At 48.3% G+C, this 22,750-nt stretch overlaps 1 protein-coding gene across 1 annotated transcript; it reads left to right on the top strand.

The window, feature by feature from the left end:
• Positions 1-1,386: 1,386 nt before the first annotated feature.
• LOC147883536 (uncharacterized) lies at positions 1,387-20,436 on the top strand. Its single transcript, XM_087400124.1, has 4 exons — positions 1,387-1,410; positions 1,605-1,894; positions 19,584-19,727; positions 20,100-20,436. Exons 2-4 carry the CDS (start codon positions 1,778-1,780, stop codon positions 20,292-20,294), a joined length of 456 nt encoding a protein of 151 aa, XP_087256250.1. The 5' UTR covers positions 1,387-1,410; positions 1,605-1,777; the 3' UTR covers positions 20,295-20,436.
• The last annotated feature ends 2,314 nt before the right edge of the window (positions 20,437-22,750 follow it).

Raw genomic sequence — 22,750 nt, forward strand, 5'->3', positions numbered from 1 at the left:
TCTACAAGTCTAGATCTATTATATTAAGGCCTTGTTCCCGCGTGGGAGAGATCAAGGTATCCCAAGTCAACTAGCTCTCGAATTATCTAGTCCACTCCATACAAGATTTCCTATCGGTCTTTTGTGCTGACTGACGCAATCCCTAGAATGGCATCAACAAGAGCAAACAAACCATGCTATGGGCAGGAGTATCTGGTCAATCACCACCACCTTGGAAGCAAGGCCAAGTAAACTGATGTATGGCTGATTACTTTTTCAGACTATTATGTAGGTACTCTAAATAAATGGGGGTTGCTTTTGCACTCCTTGGGAGCTCCCATGCGCCCTCCCTAAAGCAGTTGTACTTGAGGGTTTCTTGCTGTCCCATAGACCTTTTGGTCTCAATGGATGTTAATAGAGTTTCTTTCTTTCTTTCTTTCTTCCCCTGCCTCCTTAATTACCTGGTTGTTGCTTGATCTGTACAAAGTAGAAACCCCTCTGATCTCCAAGCACGTGGAAATCCAAAGCATAGAAGGGTAACCTCCAAAAAAACCCAATCTACTCCATCATAATCTTTCTTTTCTTCATGACCTAGGGCTCAGTATCCCATGGGTACTTGCAAGTGAGGATACTTTTCCCTGAAGATCTTTGTTATTATAACATGAAGTGGCATGACAGTTGAATGTCCATGAAAGTTTCTCTACTGGAAAAATTTTCCTTCATTGAATATGCATTATGTTCGACTCAATTAGGTAAAGTATGGTTTAGATAACCTTACATGGTTTGATGTCCCCTTAAGCATTTAAAAAGGTTCACGACTCAGCTGTCTGATAGGGTCCTATGCGGGCCAACCCCTTGCAGATTCGTACACAAGGTTCTTGGATTGCTGCCTATGAAAATCCATGAAAAGCTGCAAGGAGCTAGTTTGCGGGACTATTCTACAATCAGTGGATACCTATATCCATGATACAATAGAAGGTGCCTGGAGGCCAGGTCTTACAAAAGCATTCGCGATGCTGAAAATCCTTGCAAGGGTCCTCGTGCTCTTGCTCATAATGTCAAGCTAGATTCCTACCAAAGTGACCATATGGTGGGTCTAGAATTTAAAATTTGAGGAAAAGACATTGATAGGCGTACATCCATAAAAATGAAATTGTGTATGTTCTTGGCGAAGTGATCAAATGCATTTATGATTGGTGCTACACTAAAAGCTAAGTTTGTGTATTATTGTAGTTTCTGAGTAAAGAATCATAAATGCATTTGTAGTTTGTGTATTTAAGACTCAGCATGGCTGCATCGATTGCTTTGCTTTGATGATCTGTGCGGAGTTGGCAGTAGAAAGAGGTTCGGAACGTCTCCATTCTTCCATGGTAAAATGCAATAAGGGCTCGCTGATTATTGAAGAATTTCAGGAAGACGGTTTACAAGAAAGTAAGATCTTCTGCTATATCAACTGCAGTTTAAATCTATGTTTAATTTTCCAAAAGATGCCTCATTTCTCTTTTGATCTTTTTAAACTCAAAATCATTGAAATCACATTTATTTGAAAAACATCAAGAGGATGCTTATCTTGCAAGTGGGTTTTAGATTGGTTTCTTTCAATAGTAACAATTGAGGTATTTCAGGATGCATTGGCGAACAGTCATAGCCAGTTGTGTCCATTCTGTCATCTGTCATTTCCTGCATCGTTGGTCAACGAGAGGACATTCCTTTCCTACCAAACCATCAATGGGAAGACGTAGATGCATCTGCATCCAAGACTATTGCAGAGAAATGCGATGAGGATTTAACAACTTGGATGGCATTCTGTTTGTGCATGGCCAATGTCCTTATCAGTGCTGCACAGAAAATAAGGACACAGGAAACAGAATCATTTCTTTCTCAAATGATGTCTCCTATCATGGGATTTGTGCAGGTCAGTACTCCTATCTCTTTTAATAAGGTGCTGATTGTTATCTTGAGTAGTTCTAAATCTGAATATATTTGATTGTTAATATTTGACCTCTTCCTGACCTAGTGTCTAAACTACCCAAATCAAAATATTATGGAATGAAGAAGTCTTGATTCAAGATTCAAATTGGTTCTTGTTATTACATCTACTTGACCTATTTACTACTGGTGGAAAGAGAGTGCCAAACCTCAACCTTGACCCACCATGGTCAAAGTTGATCAGAGGGAAGTAGAGGGAAGTACTGGCACAATGGTGCACCGGGTACACCTGTTGGTGCACATGGGAAGTAGTGCACAGGCGCACAGGCGGTACTCGTTGGTGCACATGGGAAGCAGTCCAACAGTTAAGAGGTATAGGGGGTGCACCAACCCTCGCAACCAACTAGTGTCAAGAGCGCATGGAATAGACAGGAGAACACATGGAGCACGGGGTATGCAAACATTGTACACTTGTTGTCTACAGGTGAGTTCCCCAAAGGGTTAACTCCAACACAAAAGCAGAGGCAGATTGTTCAGGCTGCTCCTTTCAAATTGATCGCGGGGCCCCTGCTGTTCCGCCCCCTCCCTGCCTGCTCTCCCGCCCCCTCTCTTCCTCTCAGTCCTCTCCCTACCTCTCAGCCTGCTCCCCCCGCCTCCTCCCTGCTTCTCCGCCCCCTCCCCCCCCCCCCTCTCCTGCCCTTCCCTTCTCTCCTTCCCCTCTCCTTCTTCTCCTCTCCTTTCCCTCTTAGCCCTCCCCTCCAACGCCCCCTCCCTCCCTCTCAGCTTGCCCCTATCCCCTCTCAGCCCCTCTCCTCCTTCCCTCCCCTTCCCCCCTGCTTCCTCCTTGCCTCCTTTCCCCTCCTTCTGCCCCCTTTTCTCCCGCAGTTTTTTTGGAACGGAAGGAGCCTTTAATTTGTTAGAGTCGGCCTCCTCACCTTGATTGGCGATGGATACCCCGTCAGCCAATCCTACTCCACCTCCACCGGCCGTGAAAACTATCACTTTTTCTAAAGACGAGTTGCAGCAGCTCAAGAAGGATGTAGAGATTGAATGCTCTACCACGTTGCTAGCACGCATCTTCGGGTCTCACCCCTCCAGATCCCAAGCCAGAGACTGGATGCTTGTGGCTCTCCCCCCAGACCTCACTCCTCGATTGTTAGATGTTCGCCTTCTGGGACGAGGTTTTTTCCAGGTTGTTTTTGACACTCCAGAGGCTGCGAGCACTGTGCTCAAGGCCGAGTTTTTACACCTGGGACACAGGAAGATCTTCTTTGAAGCCTTTCACATTGGTTTCGACCCAGTAGAGGCAGATAAGAAAATCTTCTCGCTCTTCATCAGGTTCCCCGGGCTTCCCCAGGTTTACCATCGACTTCTTTCTGTTATTGGGGAGCATTTTGGCACAGTTGCTGAGATCCCACCCCTCCCTGGGTTGCCATTGACTGCAGCAGAGGCAACCAAGGCTGATGGGGTTCCTAGAGTTAGGGTCCTTTGCAAGGATCCTAACCTCAAGATGGACCACGTCATGATCCAGCGCCCGGATGGTTCCTTTTTTTGCCAGAGAGTGGAGATTTCAGGCAGGCAGGACCAGTGCAAGATTTGCAGGACCTCGGGACACTTTGCCAGGGATTGCCCCAGGAAGAAGAAAAGGCCCAAGAAGCCCTCTAGTACAGCTACCGCCTCAGGGCATCGACAGGGGGGACAGGGGGGGATTAGACCCGGCACTTGCCCCTCGACCTCGACAGAGGGGTGGTACAGGTCCAACTCCTGCTCCTCGTTCTTCACGTGGCGGTCCTGCTCAGTCAGGTGGTGGTACAGGTCCAGTACCTATTCCTCGGCCTCGACAGGGGGGTGGTACAGGTCCTTCACCTGCTCCTCGACCCCCACCTCCCTCAGGCACACGCGATGCTTTACAGTGGGTTCCAGTACGTGTACAGGTCCCTCCTTCAGTTCATGAGGGTACCTTAGTAGACTCTGCTTCACCTCGAGCTGTCCCTCCTGTCTCACCTTGCACAGTTCGAGACGCTGAAGCTTCGACCTCCTCCCCAGTTGCAGCTTCTTCCTTAGATCCAGCAGTGCCAGATGCTCCTCTTGAGGACGGAGAGATCTCCGCGGCTGGGCAGACACAGGATAGAGAGCATTCCTCACTCCCTCCCTTGGATAGGGGGAAGGGGATAGCTTACACCGTTGATCCTCTTCCCTCACAAGGGATCCTTCGTACTCCGGTGTCTGGCTTGCTCCACAGGAACTCGTTTTCAGCCTTAGCAGAGAGTTCAGATTTCCCAGAGGAGGAGTTTGTGCCCGCTACTTTTGGGGAGCCAGTGGTTGGGTTTCCTATTGACAGGGCTTCTTCTTCAGGTGCCAGGATTCTTTCCCCTATTGATTTTCCACCACTGGGTTCCTTCCCTCCCTCCTCGAGCAGGAGGTCTTCCCCTGTTGAGGGGTTTGTTTCCGCCACTAGGTTGGGTAAGGTGTTCCACTCTACATCCTCCCGTCGATGAGGATTATCAGTTGGAACATACAGGGCCTAGGTGGCGTCCCACATCGTCGCCGTAGACAGCTGATCCGGGATCAGCTTCATCCAGGTGTTACTGGGGCTTCCATTGATATATTATTTATTCAAGAGCACAAGCTGGATTATAGAGATTGTGCCAAGTTAGGCAAGTTGCTTTCTGGCCATACTTTTTGGTCGCCTGCCTTGGGCACTAGGGGAGGCACTTCTATTTCAGTTTCGTAGTCGGTTCTCCCCTTAGTTGTTGGGCACGGAGTCATTATCCCCTCTAGAGCTCAGTGGATTATTCTTTTGATTGGAGGGCGTAAGGTTGGCTTCCTTAACCTATATGCCTCCAACATTAGAGGGGAACGTGTCCTTATGTGGAAGACTTTGCTCTCCTAGGCCCCTATTGTGGATTCTTGGGTGATTGGAGGTGACTTTAACATGGTCGAGTTACCGTCAGACAAAAAAGGGGGTAGAGAAGGCGGACTTCACTCTTTGGAGAGAGAAGCTTGGGATGCCTTCCTTTTCCATTTCTGTGGCAGAGATACTTGGTGTGATGATGCCTTTCTTATTCAGCCACAGTCCCTCCTGTTCTCTTGGTCGAACAGGAGGCAACAGATGCCTATTCATGCACGCATTGACAGATTTTATGTAGATGACTGGGCACTAGATAGAGGTGGATCGGTATGCATTGCTGCGGGGGTTTCCACTTCAGACCACTTCCCTGTTGTTCTGGCTATCTCAGAGCCTCACTTGAGAGGCCGATCTGCCAGCATCAGGATTCCACATGCCTTTTACACAGAGGAGGACCTTACGGAGGCAGCCCTACGGATATGGTTTGCTCATGTCCAGGGTGGGCAGCCACATCCATCACATTTAGCCGCTGCCCTCTCTGGTATTAGCGAATTTTACTGCTCAGTTGCTTCTACCAGGAGACGAGATATTCTCAGACGTGAGGTTGGTGTTCGCCAGCAGTTAGCAGCTTTGCAGAGGGAAGAGCAGAAACGGCCTTCAGATGCTTGGATTCAGGAGCGCCTTGCTGCAGCGAGGGCTCATCTGTAGTTATTGCTTGATCAGAGAGCTTGATCAGAGAGCAGAGTATGCCTTTCATGCACGGGAGTCCTTCTGGATTCAGATGGGTGGTAGAGTCAATAAACACTTTTTCTCTACTCTTGGCCCTAGACATAGTAGAGAGAGTGTATCTCAGCTTATTGACTCACATGGGGTTTTACAGACAGAGCCAGATGACGTCTTACGCATAGCTTCAGATTTCTATGCCACCCTCCTTACTGCTGATCCTGAGACACACGATAGAGAGGATGCTAGACAGGCTATTTGGCAGAGTATCCCAGTGTTGGTGAATCCGGATATGCATGTTCTACTTGACGCACCTTTCACCAACACAGAGTTCAAGACTGCACTTTCAGCCCTTCACAAGGGCAAGTGCCCTAGTTTAGATGGCCTCACCCCATCTTTTTTCATTGCATTTTGGGATATGATTGGAGACTATATTACTTCAGCCATGCAGGCCATTTGGGACTCTGGCGAGATGCCTGAGTCGCTTACAGAGGGCCTCATCCACCTTATCCCAAAAGGAGGTAGCAGAAATTTATTGTCCCAGTGGAGGCCTATCACACTTCTGGGGACTTGTTACAAGATTCTGGCCAAGGCTATCAGCCTCCGATTGCAACCACTTCTCCCTGATCTTATTCATGACACTCAGACGGGATTTGTGCATGGCAGAAGTATTTTTGATAACATTTTTTCTTTCTGGGAAGCTTCAGAGTGGGCCATGCAGAGTGGCCAGAATCTTGCCATTCTACTATTGGATTTTGAAAAAGCTTATGACAGAGTAGATTGGAGTTTTTTGGAGGGCACCCTTCTACGCTTTGGATTCACTGATGTTTGGATCAGAGGTGTTTCCTCTTTGTACAGATCAGCCCATAGCCAGGTACTTATTGGTGGGGTAAGGGGTGAGAGATTTCAGATTTCGAGATCAGTCCGTCAGGGATGCCCCCTTGCTCCTTTCCTTTTTTTATTCATGGCCGAAGCTATGAGTATCTATGTTAGATCTCAAGCTGACATCTTTGGGCTGAGACTTCCCATCAGAAGAGAAGAGGAGCTGCTTGACAGTGAGTTGTTGGCTGATGACACAGCGATTTATTTGGATGCCTCTCCACAGACGCTCACTTCTTTCAGGACAGCATTGGATTTATTTTGCTTGGCGGTAGGGGCGCAGATAAATTGGCATAAATCCAATGGCTTTTGGATCAGTGATGAGGACACTCCAGTTTGGGGGCTTGACATAGGGTTCACTTGGGTTCAGAGGGGTGTGCCTATCAGGTATTTGGGCTGCCAGGTCGGCTTGGGTATTTCTACCACGCAGCAGTTTGCTCCCATGTTGGAGAGCATCAGAAGGAAGCTTCTCTTTTGGAGCTCAGCCAAGCTGGATCTTGCCTCTAGAGTTGTGGTGGTCAACCAGGTCCTCTTGGCCACTGCCTGGTTTATTTGTTCATGTTGGTGCCGTTCTAGGGACTGCATCATTCAGCTCAGAAGACCCGCCGATCAGGAACTTTCTCTGGAGTGGGCTTGATGGCACAGCAGATGCCTTAGCCAGAGTGGCTTGGGAGACCCTCATCCTCCCTACACAGGATGGGGGTCTCAATATTATTGATCCAGATTTACAGTGCAGAGCTTTACTTTGCAAGATAGTGGTGCGAGGACTTATGCCAGGACAGGAACCGTGGAAGGACTTTCTTATGAGCAGCATACAAAGGTGCACACCTTCCTCAGGAGGAGACTGGATGAGCAGTGTTAGATGGATCTTCACCACAGCACACCTCTGGTCACCTTCATCCCCTCTCATGGTTGCCATTCTGAAAGCTTGGGCTAGTTTCAGAAGCTCTCTTCAGAGGATTCCTCCTTCCTCCCGGGAAGAGATTGATAGGCAGCCCATCATGTGGAACGACAGTATTTTAGATGATCTTGGCAGGCCACTGGGTGCCTCACTCTACATGCAGTGGGCCAGGTGGGAGAGGGGACCTGCTTCTTCTTTGGGATCTTGGAAAGCTTTCCGTAGGCTTCCAGAGGAAACCAAATCAAGGTTGACAGGACATCTCAGAGGGAGTGCAGGGAGGATCTTGCAGATTGAGGCAGCCCTTCCAGAGGCTTGGATAGACACAAATGATATGCCTCTCACTTCCTCCACTTGGGCAGGTACTTTCTCGAGAGGCGGGGTTCCACTTCAGGTCTTAGCCTTCCGAGATGCACAGGAGGATGCTTTGGTTTTCAGTGTCCAGGATGGTGGCAGATTGCTCAGATCTACAGAGGACATCTTGCTTGAGTCTGCTTTTCAGCCTATCAGGGTTGTAGGCCTTTTGATGCAGGGATCAGATTCAGAGTGGTTCTTAGACCCTGACCCCCAGTTACTCTCCACCGGGTCTTGGAGGCTCTGGCTCTATGGAGGAGTTCCCATCAGGTATTTACAGTGGGACCCCGGAGAGTGGAAGTGGATTGACGCGGGGCATCGAGAGAAGACCATACCCTTCTTTCGTTACACGGTCAGTAATGCCAGGAGATTTCAGCTCAGTAGTAGTGGCTGGAGACCCTCCAGAGTTCCTCATTGGGAGACTTTTGGTATTACTGCGGATCAGCAGAGGTACTTCTGGAGGAGGCTCTGGAAATCCCACAGGAATAGAAAGATCACTATCTTCTTTTGGCTTTCTATCCATGGAGGGATTGCAGTGAACCTTTGGAGGTCTAGATTCGGAGCCGACCCTACTTGCCCTCGTTGCCTTTCTGCTTCGGAGTCTATTCAGCATTGCTTATGGGATTGCAGACAGGCGAGATTGATTTGGATGGGGATAGCCAGGATCTTCAGTCACTTTGCCCATTCCCCACTTTTTATGACTTGGGGCTCAGTGGCTTGGCTTTCTCTTACAGGACCTCAGGTTTTCTATGAGGGACTTGACTCCTCTCGGGCCATTTCGGTTCGACGTCATCGGGTTGAGTTATGTTCGTTGGATGTGGTTCCACACCGTCCTTTTACAGCTGTACATGCCTCTGTGGATACTTCTTGGGAGATTATAGCGAGCATAGCAGCCTGGCATATTTGGAGAGCCAGATGCACAGAGGCTATGGAGGGTACTCAGGTTCATCCCTCGCACACATTGGCTAGTATCTGGACAGACATCGTACACACTCTGATGGCCGTATGGACGGGTATGCAGGGGGACTCCCGTGCAGCCTCAGCTAGGAGGGCTTCTTTCTTCAGGGAATGGAAGGATTCTCCTTTCTTCTCTGAATCTACTATAGGGTTGAGATGGCACTTTCAGCCTCAGCCTTGGCTTTTTTCCACCTCACTCTGAGGGGTTTTTTATTATCCTCATGATTTCATGATGTATTCCGCTTTGAGCTTGCTCTTGCGGGTTTTTGTTCTTACTTAATAGAAGTCTTTTTCATGGAAAAAAAAAAAAAAACTGATCGCGGGAGCTGTACAAGTTGGGGAAGGACCACATTTTAAGGAGGTGCGTGCTCCCTCATGAAACACAAGCCATCCTTCAAGAGGCTCACTCAGGAATGGGAGGAGGTCATATGGCACTAGAGGCCACTGCTAGAAAGATAATGCGCTCTGGGTTGTGGTGGCCAAAGCTATTCCAAGACTGCTATGCTTATGTGCGCCGCTGCGACTCATGTCAAAGAGGGGGGCCGAAGCCTACCCGACGGGAGTACCTTCCCCTTCATCCATCCAGCCCTGTACCACCCTTCTATAGATGGGGATTGGATTTTGTTGGACCCATCTCTCCTGCAACTCGAAGAGGGAACAAGTATGCTCTGATTGCTATTGATTATGGCACTAAATAAGTGGAGGCGAAGGGCGCCGCGAAGACGTGCACTGCTCCAGTTGTGGCCTCATTCTTGTATGATCAAATAATTTCTAGGTTTGGATGTCCTGTGGAATTGATGAGTGACAGAGGTACCCACTTTCTCAATGATGTCATTACTGACCTCATCACCCAACTGCAAATTGTTCACAAGACCTCTAGTTCATACTACCCTCGATCCAATGGTTTGGCCAAGAGCTCCAATCGGACCATGTCTCATATTGTGGTTCGGTTATGCCTTCATTCCTTGGCAGATTGGTATATTCTACTACCAGCCGCTCTTTTTGCTTACAGAACAGCATACAAGGCTAGCACTGGATATTCACCATTCCAGCTAGTTACGGCCTGGAGGCGGTTATGCCCTATGAGTTCCACATGAAGACCACTAGGGTCATGGCAGAGATGGATGATAACTTGTAGGCATGCACACTTGAGGGATTATGGGATCTTGAAGCCTTGGATGAACATCGTCGTGAAGCAATCCTTGCTTGGGAAGTTTGGCAAAGAAGGCAAAAAGCATGGCATGACAGAAATCTCAGGAAGAGGGAATTCCAAGTTGGCAACTTGGTCTTTTTATATTCCAGTAAGTTCCTGAAGCATAAACCCAAATTTGTCAGTGGCTGGACAGGGCCCTTCTTTATCACAAGGATTATTCCCAGTGGAGGGGTTTATTTGGCCACCTTGGAGGGCAAGAAGTTACCAACACCCGTAAATGGCTCATGGGTAAAGAAGTATCATCCACATTGACTCTCTCTTTGGATAAGGATTTCCATTCCTATTATTTGAATTTTTATTCATTCAAAAAAAAACAAACAAACAATGTATTCCTTTGTTTAGGTTCTACTCTCTCCTGCCCAATTGCGCTCTTTTGGTGGGAGATCACTAAAAAACTGAGTTTTTTTTTTTCCTTCTCTGGCAAGATGGAAACATCCCTTGCCTTCTCTGGCACACACCTCTCCTTAATCCCTCTTCACCCCTCTGTCACCCAGGTTCACCCTATGTTCACCCATGTTCACCTCTAGGTCACCCCTATTCACTCCTATGTCACCTCCCCATGTTCACCTCTATTAGAAACAGGCAGGAGACCTATCGAGTTCCATGCTTTCGTTAGAGTACTGCAATACTTAGTGGAGGTACAACAAATGCAAACAGATAGATTACCTCACAGGGCATGGATGGCCAGCATGAAACTTCAAAAGAATCATAAGAGCAAGATCATTTGCACAGGATGGGGGACAGATATAAGGAAGTGGTTCAGCAGATGGAATGTAGACTCATACCTGACTATGCCACCCGCAAGAATTGATATCCAAGAGTTTCAGATGTCCCTATTGAGCACTCTACAGACTCAATGGCTAACAACAAAGAAGAGGGTGAAGCTGGAGTATTACCAAGATCACATCAACCCCACATGTTGGTCCACATATATGACAAAAGAGGCCCCTGCTCAGGCATACATCAGCACTTCCATCCCCTTGCTCTATCGCAGAAATATTGCTAGATTCCGGACTAGATCTCACATGCTTGCAATTGAGAAGGGAGCGTGGTTGAATCTTCCGCGACATACCAGAATATGCAGATTTTGTGACTCTCAAACAGTGGAGATAGAGGCACATATAGCTCTGCAGTGTCCCAGTTATGCACACATTAGGGAGGACTACCGGAAGTTACTGGGAGACTCCACACAGTTAACATCAGTCCTTTCCACTACCTCGCCGGCAGCATTAGGATCTGTTGTTACCCGCCTCTTTTTGTACCGTCAAGAACTTGAAAATTCTTGACCCCTCCACACCGGTGGGTCGTTTTCAGCCCCCCGTGGAAGATAATAATTTCTACTTCTGTCACCCTTCTTCACCTCTAGGTCACCCTTGTTCACTCCTAGGTCATACCTGTAGGTCACCCCTGTTCACTCCTAGGCCACCCCTGTTCACCTCTAGGTTACCCCTGTTCACTCCTATGTCACCTCCCCATGTTCACCTCTCTGTCACCCATGTTCACCTCTAGGTCACCCCTCTTCACTCCTAGGTCACCAATGCTCACTCCTATGTCACCCCCCATGTTCCCCTCTCTGTCACCCATGTTCACCTCTAGGTCACCCTTGTTCACTCCCTAGGTCACCCATGCTCACTCCTATGTCACCCTCCATGTTCACCTCTCTGTCACCCATGTTCACTCACCTCTAGGTCACCCCTATTCACTCCTAGGTCACCCCTATTCACTCCTATGTCACCTCCCCATGTTCACCTCTCTGTCATCCATGTTCACCTCTAGGTCACACCTGCTCACTCCTAGGTCACCTCCCCATGTTCACCTCCAGTTCACCCATGTTCACCTCTAGGTCACCCTTGTTCACTCCTATGTCACCTCCCCATGTTCACCTCTCTGTCACCCTTGTTCACCTCTAGGTCACCCGTGTTCACTCCTAGGCCACCCCTTTCCACTCCTATGTCACCTCCCCATGTTCACCTCTCTGTCACCCATGTTCACCCCTAGGTCACCCCTGTTCACTCCTATGTCACGTTCCCATGTTCACCTCTCTGTCACCTATGTTCACCTCTGGGTCACCCCTGTTCACTCCTATGTCACCTCCCCATGTTCACCTCTCTATCACCCATGTTTACCTCTAGGTCACCCTTGTTCACTCCTAGGTCACCCATGCTCACTTCTATGTCACCCACCCATGTTCACCTCTCTGTCACCCATTTCACCTCTAGGTCACCCCTGTTCACTCCTAGGTCACCCCTGTTCACTCTTATGTCACCTCCCCATGTTCACCTCTCTGTCACCCATGTTCACCTATAAGTCACCCCTCACCCCTATTCACTCCTAGGTCACCCTTGTTCACTCCTATGTCACCTCCCCATGTTCACCTCTCTGTCACCCATGTTCACCTCTAGGTCACCCCTCTTCACTCCTAGGTCACCCCTCTTCACTCCTATGTCACCTCCCCATGTTCACCTCTCGGTCACCCATGTTCACCTCTAGGTCACCCCTGTTGACTCCTAGGTCACCCGTGCTTACTCCTATGTCACCCCCCATGTTCCCCTCTCTGTCACCCATGTTCACCTCTAGGTCACCCCTGTTCACTCTTAGGTCACCCCTGTTCACTCCTAGGTCACCTCCCAATGTTCACCTCTCTGTCACCCATGTTCACCTCTAGGTCACTCCTGTTCACCTCTAGGCCACCCCTGTTCACTCCTCGGTCACCTCCCCATGTTCACCTCCAGTTCACCCCTAGGTCACCCCTGTTCACTCCTAGGTTACCTCTTGTTTACCTCTAGGTCACTCCTGTTCACTCCTAGGTTACCCCTGTTCACTCCTATGTCACCTCCCCATGTTCACCTCTCTGTCACCCATGTTCACCCCTAGGTCACCCCTGTTTACTCTTATGTCACGTTCCCATGTTCACCTCTCTGTCACCTATGTTCACCTCTAGTTCACCTCTAGGTCACCCCTGTTCACTCCTAGGTCACCCGTGTTCACTCCTATGTCACCTCCCCATGTTCACCTCTCTATCACCCATGTTCACCTCTAGGTCACCCCTGTTCACTCCTAGGTCACCTATTCTCACTCCTATGTCACCCTCCATGTTCACCTCTCTGTCACCCATGTTCACCTCTAGGTCAGCCCTATTCACTCCTAGGTCAACCCTGTTCACTCCTATGTCGCCTCCCCATGTTCACCTCTCTGTCACCCATGTTCACCTCTAGGTCACCCCTGTTCACTCCTAGGTCACCTCCCCATGTTCACCTCTAGTTCAACCATGTTCACCTCTAGGTCACCCCTGTTCACTCCTATGTCATCTCCCCATGTTCACCTCTCTGTCACCCTTGTTCACCTCTAGGTCACCCCTGTTCACTCCTAGGTCACCCCTTTTCACTCCTATGTCACCTCCCCATGTTCACCTCTCTGTCACCCATGTTCACCCCTAGGATACCCTTGTTCACTCCTATGTCACCTTCCCATTTTCACCTCTCTGTCACCTATGTTCACCTCTAGTTCACCTCTAGGTCACCCCTGTTCAGTCCTATGTCACCTCCCCATGTTCACCTGTCTATCACCTATGTTCACCTCTAGGTCACCCCTGTTCACTCCTAGGTCACCCATGCTCACTTCTATGTCACCCCCCCATGTTCACCTCTCTGTCACCCATCTTCACCTATAGGTCACCCCTGTTTACTCCTAGGTCACCCCTGTTCACTCCTATGTCACCTCCCCATGTTCACCTCTCTGTCACCCATGTTCACCTCTAGGTCACCCCTGTTCACTCCTAGGTCACCTCTGCTCACTCCTAGGTCACCTCCCCATGTTCACCTCTCGGTCACCCATGTTTACCTCTAGGTCACCCTTGTTCACTCCTAGGTCATCCCTGTTCACTCCCATGTCACCTCCCCATGTTCACCTCTCTGTGACCCATGTTCACCTGGAGGTCACCCCCGTTCACTCCACCCGTGTTCACTCCTATGTCACCTCCCCATGTTCACCTCTCTGTCACCCTTGTTCACCTCTAGGTGACCCTTGTTCTCCTCTAGCTCACCCATGTTCACTCCTAGATCAACCCTATTCACTCCTATGTCACCTCCCCATGTTCACCTCTCTGTCACCCATGTTCACCCCTAGGTCACCCTTGTTCACCCCTTATGTCACCTTCCCATGTTCACCTCTCTGTCACCTATGTTCACCTCTAGTTCGCATCTAGGTCACCCCTGTTCACTCCTAGGTCACCCTTGTTCACTCCTAGGTCACCTTGTTCACCTCTAGGTCACCCATGTTCACTCCTATGTCACCTCCCCATGTTATGTCACCTCCCCATGTTCACCTCTCTATCACCCATGTTCACCTCTAGGTCACCGCTATTCACTCCTAGGTCACGCCTGTTCACTCCTATGTCACCTCCCCATGTTCACCTCTAGGTCACCCCTATTCACTCCTAGGTCACCCATGCTTACTCCTATGTCACCCCTCATGTTCCCCTCTCTGTCACCCATGTTCACCTCTAGGTCACCCGTGTTCACTCCTAGGTCACCCCTGTTCACTCCTATATCACCTCCCCATGTGCACCTCTCTGTCACCCATGTTCACCTCTAGGTCACTCCTGTTCACTCCTAGGTCACCTCCGCATGTTCACCTCCAATTCACCCATGTTCACCTCTTGGTCACGTCTAGGTCACCCCTGTTCACTCCTAGGTCACCCTTGTTCACTCCTATGTCACCTCCCCATGTTCACCTCTCTGTCACCCATGTTCACCCCTAGGTCACCCCTGTTTACTCCTATGTCACCTTCGCATGTTCACCTCTCTGTCACCTATGTTCACCTCTAGTTCACCTCTAGGTCACCCCTGTTCACTCCTAGGTCACCCCTTTTCACTCCTATGTCACCTCCCCATGTTCACCTCTCTATCACCCATGTTCACCTCTAGGTCAACCCTGTTCACTCCTAGGTCACCCATGCTCACGCCTATGTCACCCTCCATGTTCACCTCTCTGTCACCCATGTTCACCTCTAGGTCACCCCTATTCACTCCTAGGTCACCCCTATTCACTCCTAGGTCACCTCCCCATGTTCACCTCTCTGTCACCCATGTTCACCTCTAGGTCACCCCTGTTCACTCCTATGTCACCTCTCCATGTTCACCTCTTTGTCACCCTTGTTCACCTCTAGGTCACCCCTGTTCACTCGTAGGTCACCCCATTTCACTCTATGTCACCTCCCCATGTTCACCTCTCTGTTACCCATGTTCACCTCTAGGTCACCCCTGTTCACTCCTAGGTCACCCCTGTTCACTCCTAGGTCACCTCCCCATGTTCACCTGGATGTCACCCATGTTCACTCCTAGGTCACCCCTGTTTACTCCTAGGTCACCTGCCCATGTTCACCTCTCTGTCACCCATGTTCACCTCTAGGTCACCCATGTTCACTCCTAGGTCACCCCTGTTCACTCTGAGGTCACCTCCCTATGTTCACCTCTCTGTCACCGATGTTCACCTCTAGGTCACCCCTGTTCACTCCTGGGTCACCTATGTTCACTCCTATTTCACCTTCCCATGTTCACCTCTCTGTCACCCATGTTCTCCTCTAGGTCACCCCTGTTCACTCCTAGGTCACCTCCCCATGTTCACCTCTCTGTCATTCATGTTCACCTCTAGGTCACCCCTGTTCACTCCTAGTTCACCCCTGTTCACTCCTATGTCACGTCCCCATGTTCACTCTCTGTCACCCATGTTCCCCTCCTTCACCCTCATTCACCCCTATGTCACACATGTCCACTGGCCTATACAGGAGGTATATAATTCAAATTCAAAATTTACGATCTTTTTCATTCAAATATTGCCTCTTGCCAACAACGCTTTTTCTCACATCTCCCGCTAGTGCTATACCTCTTGCCCACACCGCTTTTTCTCTCACCTCCCACCAGTGCTATATTTAGCATTGGCCAAGCATAGGTACTTGGTGATCAAGCAACCATCGGGAGCCTCAGTTTTGGCGCGCATCTTGCCCCCACCTCCTATGCTATTTGTGGCACCTAGTAAATTAAGCACACCTTTGATGCGTCTCTTCCTTGCACCCCTCTCGTTGGCAACTAGTAACTCTTGCAGTGCCTGGAAGCTCCCTAAGTCTCCTTCTCTTTGATTGCAGCTTCTTTGGCAAGTCCCTCCATCAACAAAATCTCTTGGCAGCTCCCTAGCAAGAGCCTCTCCTTGGATCGCACCAACCAGGTGCAGCGCACCTCTCCTTGCAGCCCATCTCGCACCCTCTTCTTGGATCGTATCACTCCGAGCAGCACCCTCTCTTTGATCGCATCACGCTTCTCCCTCTTGGACAGCCTGCTGCAAATTGCCACCTTGCTGCCCTCTCGCACTCAGCTCCTCCTTCTGATCTGCCCTCCTCTGCGCAAATTTTCTCTCTACCTCTTACTTCGCCATCTAGGTCTCTTCCTCGTCTCCACTAGTACTCTATGCTTCTCCATCAGCTCCCCCTCTCGTCGCCATCAGCTCTTCCTCTGGTTATCACCTGCCTCCCTCTCTCGTTATCTCTCAGCAGGCCTTGCCAGCACCTTGCCAACACATTGACAGTAGCTTCCCTTCTTGCCTCGTCATTAGCTCCCCTTGCTTTCCTGTTTCCTTTCTTGCCTCGTCATCAGCTCACCTTCCTGCTTCAGTTCAGCTCACCTTCTTGTCATCAGCTCACTTCCTGCTTCGTCATCAGCTCCCCTTCCTTTCCTGACCTTCCTGTCATCAGCTCACCTCCTACTTCGACATCAGCTCCCCTTCCTTTCCTGCCTTCCTTTCTTGCCTCGTTATCAGCTCCCCTTCCTTTCCTGCTTCCCTTCTTGCCTCTTCATCAGCTCACCTTCCTGCTTCGTCATCAGCTCCCCTTCCTTCCCTTGCTTCCTTTCTTGCTTCATCATCAGCTCACTTCTTGCTTCCCTTGCCTCATCATCAGCTCACCTTCCTGCTTCAACTCACCTTCCTGCTTCGTCATCAGCTCCCCTTCCTTCCCTGCCTTCCTTTCCTGCTTCGTCATGAGCTCACTTCTTGCTTCCCTTTCCTGCTTTCCTTCTTGCCTCATCATCATCTCACCTTCCTACTTCGTCATCACTCACCTTCCTGCTTCGTCATCACTCACCTTCTTGCTTCGTCATCAGCTCTCCTTCCTTTCTCGATTTCCTTTCTTGCTTCGTCATTAGCTCACCTTCCTGTTTCATCATCAGCTTCTACTTCAAATCTTGTTCCTTCTTCATGCTCGAGAAAAAGCCCAAGTATAAGCCACGGTTGCCTAGAGATAAGCTCTTCACCCCTTTCTATACCGCCATGACGTCCCAGGTAGCCTCTGTAGTGCACATGATCTCATCCATGCCTACAACCTCTACAGCAAGACCGACTTTATCAGCAGTGCCGACTACATCAGCCAGGCCAGCTTCATCAACAAGGCCGACTTCATCAGCAGAGCTAACTTCATCAGCAGGGCCGACTTCATTAGTAGGGCCGACTTCATTAGCAGGGCCGACTTCATCAGTGATGCATTCAACCGTAGTCGCATCGTGTTAACATATGCTCACATCTTGGTCACTCTGGAACAAACATGGACATGACTTGACATGGACATGACATGACTTGGACATGACTTGGACATGACTTAACATGGACATGACATGACTTGACATGGACATGACTTGGACATGACTTGACATGGACATGACATGACTTGACTTGGACATGACTTGACATGACTTGACATGGACATGACTTGACAGTACATGACTTATAGAGGACCTGGACATGACTTGGATATGACGGAAGCAATACATGACTGAAGAGTGCCAAACCTCAACCTCGACCCACCATGGTCAAAGTTGATCAGAGGGAAGTACTGGCGCAATGGTGCACCAGGTACACCTGTTGGTGCACATGGGAAGCAGTCCAACAGAGTGCACAGGCGCACAGGCGGTACTCGTTGGTGCACATGGGAAGCAGTCCAACAGTTAAGAGGTATAGGGGGTGCACCAACCTTCGCAACCAACTAGTGTCAAGAGCGCATGGAATAGACAGGAGAACACATGGAGCACGGGATTCAGTGACCCAGAACAGGCTGGAGTGTTGCAAAAGCCATCAATGGCAAAGCGGCCCACAAATGGTGGAATGGCTAAGGATGCAGGAAGACATCCAATAGGAAGAAGGAAAGGAGATTTGCAGCGGGGGGAGCAGAGGAGGAGAAGGTGAAGAGGGGGAAACGGGAAAAAGGGGGGAGATTCTAGCAGGGGCGGGGGGCGTGAGTGAAGGAGTGAGAGGTTAGAGTCAAGAGCTCACCTCGTGTGTATCTTTTCCTGGTGTATCAGTCATCTTGCTTTCTAATGAACTATGCTACTCCCCATCTCTGCTCGCTTCTCTAAGATCTCTTTCTGTTGTTTTCTCCTCCCCTCCTCCCCCTCCCTTCACCTGATACAACGGACCCTGTGCTATGTGGTTGAAGTTCTTTTCCGTTCATGTCGAGGGTTGGCTTTTATGATGTTGTTCCACTTTGGTCTTCTTCTTGCTCACATCACTTCAGCACTTGTACTGCTTGCACATCGTTGACACCATCGACTAGCACTCGCCTACGTACCATCAGTGACACCTATGGCATGTCTTACTTGCTTCTTGCACGAGTGGCCCTAGGCCTCCGGTAATACTTCAGAAGTGTTAGGACCCCCCCCCCCCCAGACAGCCTCCTATCGAGCTATCGTGAGGGGATTCAAAGTCTGAGGAATGTTACAGCCTCCAAACCAGGAATCCATATTTGGTAAACGTTCTGTGAGCTAGTGTCAAAAGGGTGCACCTCTGTTGATGGCACACAGGGGTACAAAGAGGATCCCAATCTTGAGATCCTAAAGGTGGACGCCCATCCAAATGGCCGTCCTCCAATATGCTCTCCTTGATCGTAAAGCTCTGCAGCTGGTCCCTATCCATTGGAAATTCACGCCCACCACTCCGTCCCATAGCCGGGGACCAAATCTTAGGGCCATGCCCCAAGAGCTGTGGCTCCAGATGTTCTAGAGCAAAGATGTGCTCTCTTGTAGCACCCAACAAGGGCTCAGTGCAACTCTCATCTGAGGATCAACTACTATGGTTCCTAACATGCATGGTCATGGAAGCCATGCACGTCCGAACTCAATATTGTCTACCCATAGGAGGGATGGAGAACAGACCCTGCAAAAGCTGAAGGCCTATGAGGAAGAATTTGAGCAACTAGCCTTGGTGAGCTTTAGTAGTCTATGGCAGAAGCTTCACCGGCATCACTCCAAACTTGTAGGCTCAAGTCAACAGATTTGTGTAGGGGGCAGCGAGCCAAGCAGCTACTGCCTTGGGGGACAGTAGCCTTGTAAGACCTGAGGATGGAAAGACTCTATTCTCAAAGCTATCACCAATCTTCCTTGCCAGGCTTATCCGGTGAAAAGGTGAATTCAGACTTGGCCTTTTCTCCATGCATGATCCACAATGCTCGCCTAGAGGGTGAGTGAAGCTTCCCTTCCAAGGCACCCAACAAGCCTCCCTTCCAAGGCAAAATGCAAATCACAGTAACCTCTAGCTTGTGTGGGTAGTGGGGTGGAACATCCATGAAGTTCCAAGGCCCAACTCTCCAGATGTTGGGGAATGCTTGCCTTGTAGAATACAGTAAATGAGGTTGCCTACCACCTGTATGTCAAGAGTTCCATCAACTTTTTAGCAGCATGCATACTTAGCTGAGTATGTACCCCATGTTAGAGAGAGAGAGAGAGAGAGAGAGAGAGCAAACTAACATCTTGTTATTGCCCTTTTAGGTTGGTGTGGGTTCCAAAATGAAGTCAGCATGCCTGCAGATTCTCTTTACAGCTGTTCATAACTTCAAAATGGCAGTAATTCCATATGCGGTTGATTTATTTAACCTTTCTCTTGGAGTCGTTAGAAGCAAGGCTTCTGCAGAGGTACAGACTGCATCGTGGGACTATTTATGCATGTGTATTTTAGTGCCTGCTATGATCCCAGTTTTTAAGAACATCACTGTAGTTTATTTCCCTATTCCTCACGTATCTTAAAGTACGCATGTTACCTTGCTGATAATTGTTTGTGCGGTCAATTTTAAATGAAGATTTTATTGCTTTTTCTTGTCTCTTTGTCCTTGAATGGGCTGTACTCAAGGAAGAGAATAGAATTGTTAGTTGATCCTAGTCCTCATGTATCTTGAAGTACTTATGTGATATTGCTGAAAATCATTTGATGGGATGAAATTATAATGAGGGTTTTATCACTTTTTATTTTCTATATCTTTATTAATGGTCTGCATTCTGAACTTACAGGAACGTGTAGCAGCAGCTAGGTTGTTGGCATCACTTCTTACCTTCGAGGATGATGTCACAAGGGAAGTTTTTCCTTACCTTTCAGAAGCTTTTGCTACTCTTGCAAGCATATCTAGAATGGATCCTTCACCAGAGTTAAGAGCCTTTTCTGAACAATTGCTGAGTTGTATGACACCTCCAAACCTTGACATCTAGCCATTGTAATGTTAGGATTTTAAACGTAACACATTAAAAGTGTGCTTAAGATCAGTGGCTGCAACAGTGTGCAATTTGGTGTGCCTCCGAACCCTAAGAACTTGTTGCCAAGATCAGCGTGAGATCCCTACTTTAGTGCTAGACGGCCACATAGGTTTCTCATGCAAACAACGAAGCAAGGATAAGCCGTCGTACCTTTGCAAGAGTGCAATGTATAGCCTGCATAACTTTATGCATTTTGGCCTCTTACTCGAAGGGAAAATGTTTGAACTTTGAGATGAACTTTCTGAATCTATACCGCTTGCATGTTAGAACAGGCCATGGTATGTATCCAACGTCCCACAATTGCATGGTATATGCATCATTCTAAACATCATTTTACTACCATGATATAGATACAGAAATACTTTCTAGATAAGATACACTAATGTCAAAAAATTGATGCTTAAACGTTTTCGAAAAGCTCCACCACTCTGTTTGCTCACACCCAGGGTCCCACCCTTCCAAGTCACAAGCGAGGTAATGAATGCTTTGTTGCTTTATCTCCAGACATTGCCCCTTGCTTTCATATATTCGTTTATTATAATGACGGTTTTTTCAGGTGGTTTTTGATTGACCAAAGGCTACAAGCACAATGCTACAGATAGTCCTTTGGCACTTGGTTCCAAGAGGATCTTTCTTAATGCTTTCACCTTGGGTATTGAATCGGAAGAGGAGGACAGACATGTTTCTTTACTCTCCATTAGGTTCCCTAGTCTTCCTCAGGTTTACCATCAACGTGTTGCTATGATCGGAGCATTCTTTGGGCAGGTCACAGAGATTCCCTCCTCTTGAGTTCTTCTCCTTTTGTAGTGGAGGCAATGATGGGATCCCCAAAGTTAGGGTCATCGTTTCTTATCCTTACATTTTAGATGACCCCATTATGCTTCAGGGGCAAAATGGTTCTCTTTTTCGGCAAAGAGTCAAGATAGCGACGAGCAGATAGGATTAGCAAATTTGTAGGAACTTTGGACATATTGCTAGAGATTGTCCAAAGGAGAAATGTTGTTGAGTAACTCTTTCACTCTCTTAGTTAATCTTGGAGAGATGGAGGTTGTATCATCTACCTCTGGTGATGCAAATCGTGGTACCCTATTGACAATGCACCATCTTCCACGAATGGGGGATTCTCTCCTTAAAAAATGTCCCTCCTCTACAATTGTTTTTTCCACTAGGTAGGGTAAAGTGGTCCATCCTATTGCAGGAGGTCTACTACTCAAGACGTAGTTGTTTTTGTCAATAGGTCGGGTAAAGTGTTCCATCCTACTTCCTTCTGTCGATGAGGATTATTAGCTCGAACATACAAGGGCTTGGCGGTGTGCCTCATCCCCATCGAAGGAAGTTGATTCATATTTAGCTTCATCCAAGGGGAATCTATGGACATTCTTTTTATTCAAGAACACAAAGTCGATGCAAGAGATTGCTCAAAGTTAGGTAAATTGCTTACAATTCTAGATGTGTTATATGTAGAGGAGAGCCTCGTAGATTATGTTTCACAAATTTGGGTAGTATCTACTTCACATGTGGCAATACCCCTATCTGGCTTCAACAAGCATGGTGATCAGCCTCTAGTCCCCCACTTTCAGCTTACACTGCCTTTTGGGAACAATTTCATCAAACTAAATTCACATCCTCTGATAGGGAACCTTTTTTGACAATCCATATGGTCATCCTTCATTTATGTCCCAAAATTGTAAGAAAATCTCCACAAAAAGCCATCAAGGCCCGAGGATTCTCCTTATCCATAGACCTAAGGGCTTCCCACAACTCATTACTAAGAACATCCTTGCTACACCCACACATTGCCTTTCCATAATCCTACATCCCACCATACTCAAAATCTCATACATTGTGCTAGTCCAACCATCATTTGCCACCATGGGTCACTAACAATTGCACTTAGTTCTCGTTTAAAAACATATGCAACATGCCACAATTCGATAATCAAATTTCCTTATCCATCACTCTATCCACTCTCTTAGGGTTTTTTGCACTTAACAACTTGAAAGAAAAGATGAGAGGGACAAAATCTCCCATAGACAAATAGAGTTTCCCACTTTTCAACCTAGCATTCTCAACCCTTTCCCACTCTTGAGAGCTTCATGCCTCTAATTCAACTATCAACATGAAGATGATGGAAACCCTAGGGTTTAGCTTCAAGGCTTCATGTACGGTCTCTCTAGTTGTAGTTAATTATTTCTCCTATGTTGACTTCTGAGACCAAGTTCCCTTATGCATCACTATATCTACAAATCTTGGGTATGCTTTTGCTTGACAGCTTGAAAGAAGAGATTCGATGGACAATCTCCCATAGACAGCTAGCTAGAGTTTCCCATTTTTGAGCCTAGTATTCTCAGCTCTTTCCACTCCCAAGTGCTTAAGCCCTCCTCTACACCCAACCATCAACATCGAGATGG

The sequence above is a fragment of the Dipteris shenzhenensis genome, chromosome 28 (genome assembly GCF_047967505.1).
Source record: "Dipteris shenzhenensis isolate YYH24624 ecotype China chromosome 28, Dip_SZ_1.0, whole genome shotgun sequence".
Taxonomy (NCBI): Eukaryota; Viridiplantae; Streptophyta; class Polypodiopsida; order Gleicheniales; family Dipteridaceae; genus Dipteris; species Dipteris shenzhenensis.

Coding starts and splice junctions, on each gene's coding strand:
- LOC147883536 (XM_087400124.1), top strand. CDS start 1,778: ATGGCATTCTGTTTGTGCATGGCCAATGTCCTTATCAGTGCTGCACAG. Junction 1,895..19,583: donor CTATCATGGGATTTGTGCAG/GTCAGTACTCCT, acceptor TTGCCCTTTTAG/GTTGGTGTGGGTTCCAAAAT. Junction 19,728..20,099: donor GAAGCAAGGCTTCTGCAGAG/GTACAGACTGCA, acceptor CTGAACTTACAG/GAACGTGTAGCAGCAGCTAG.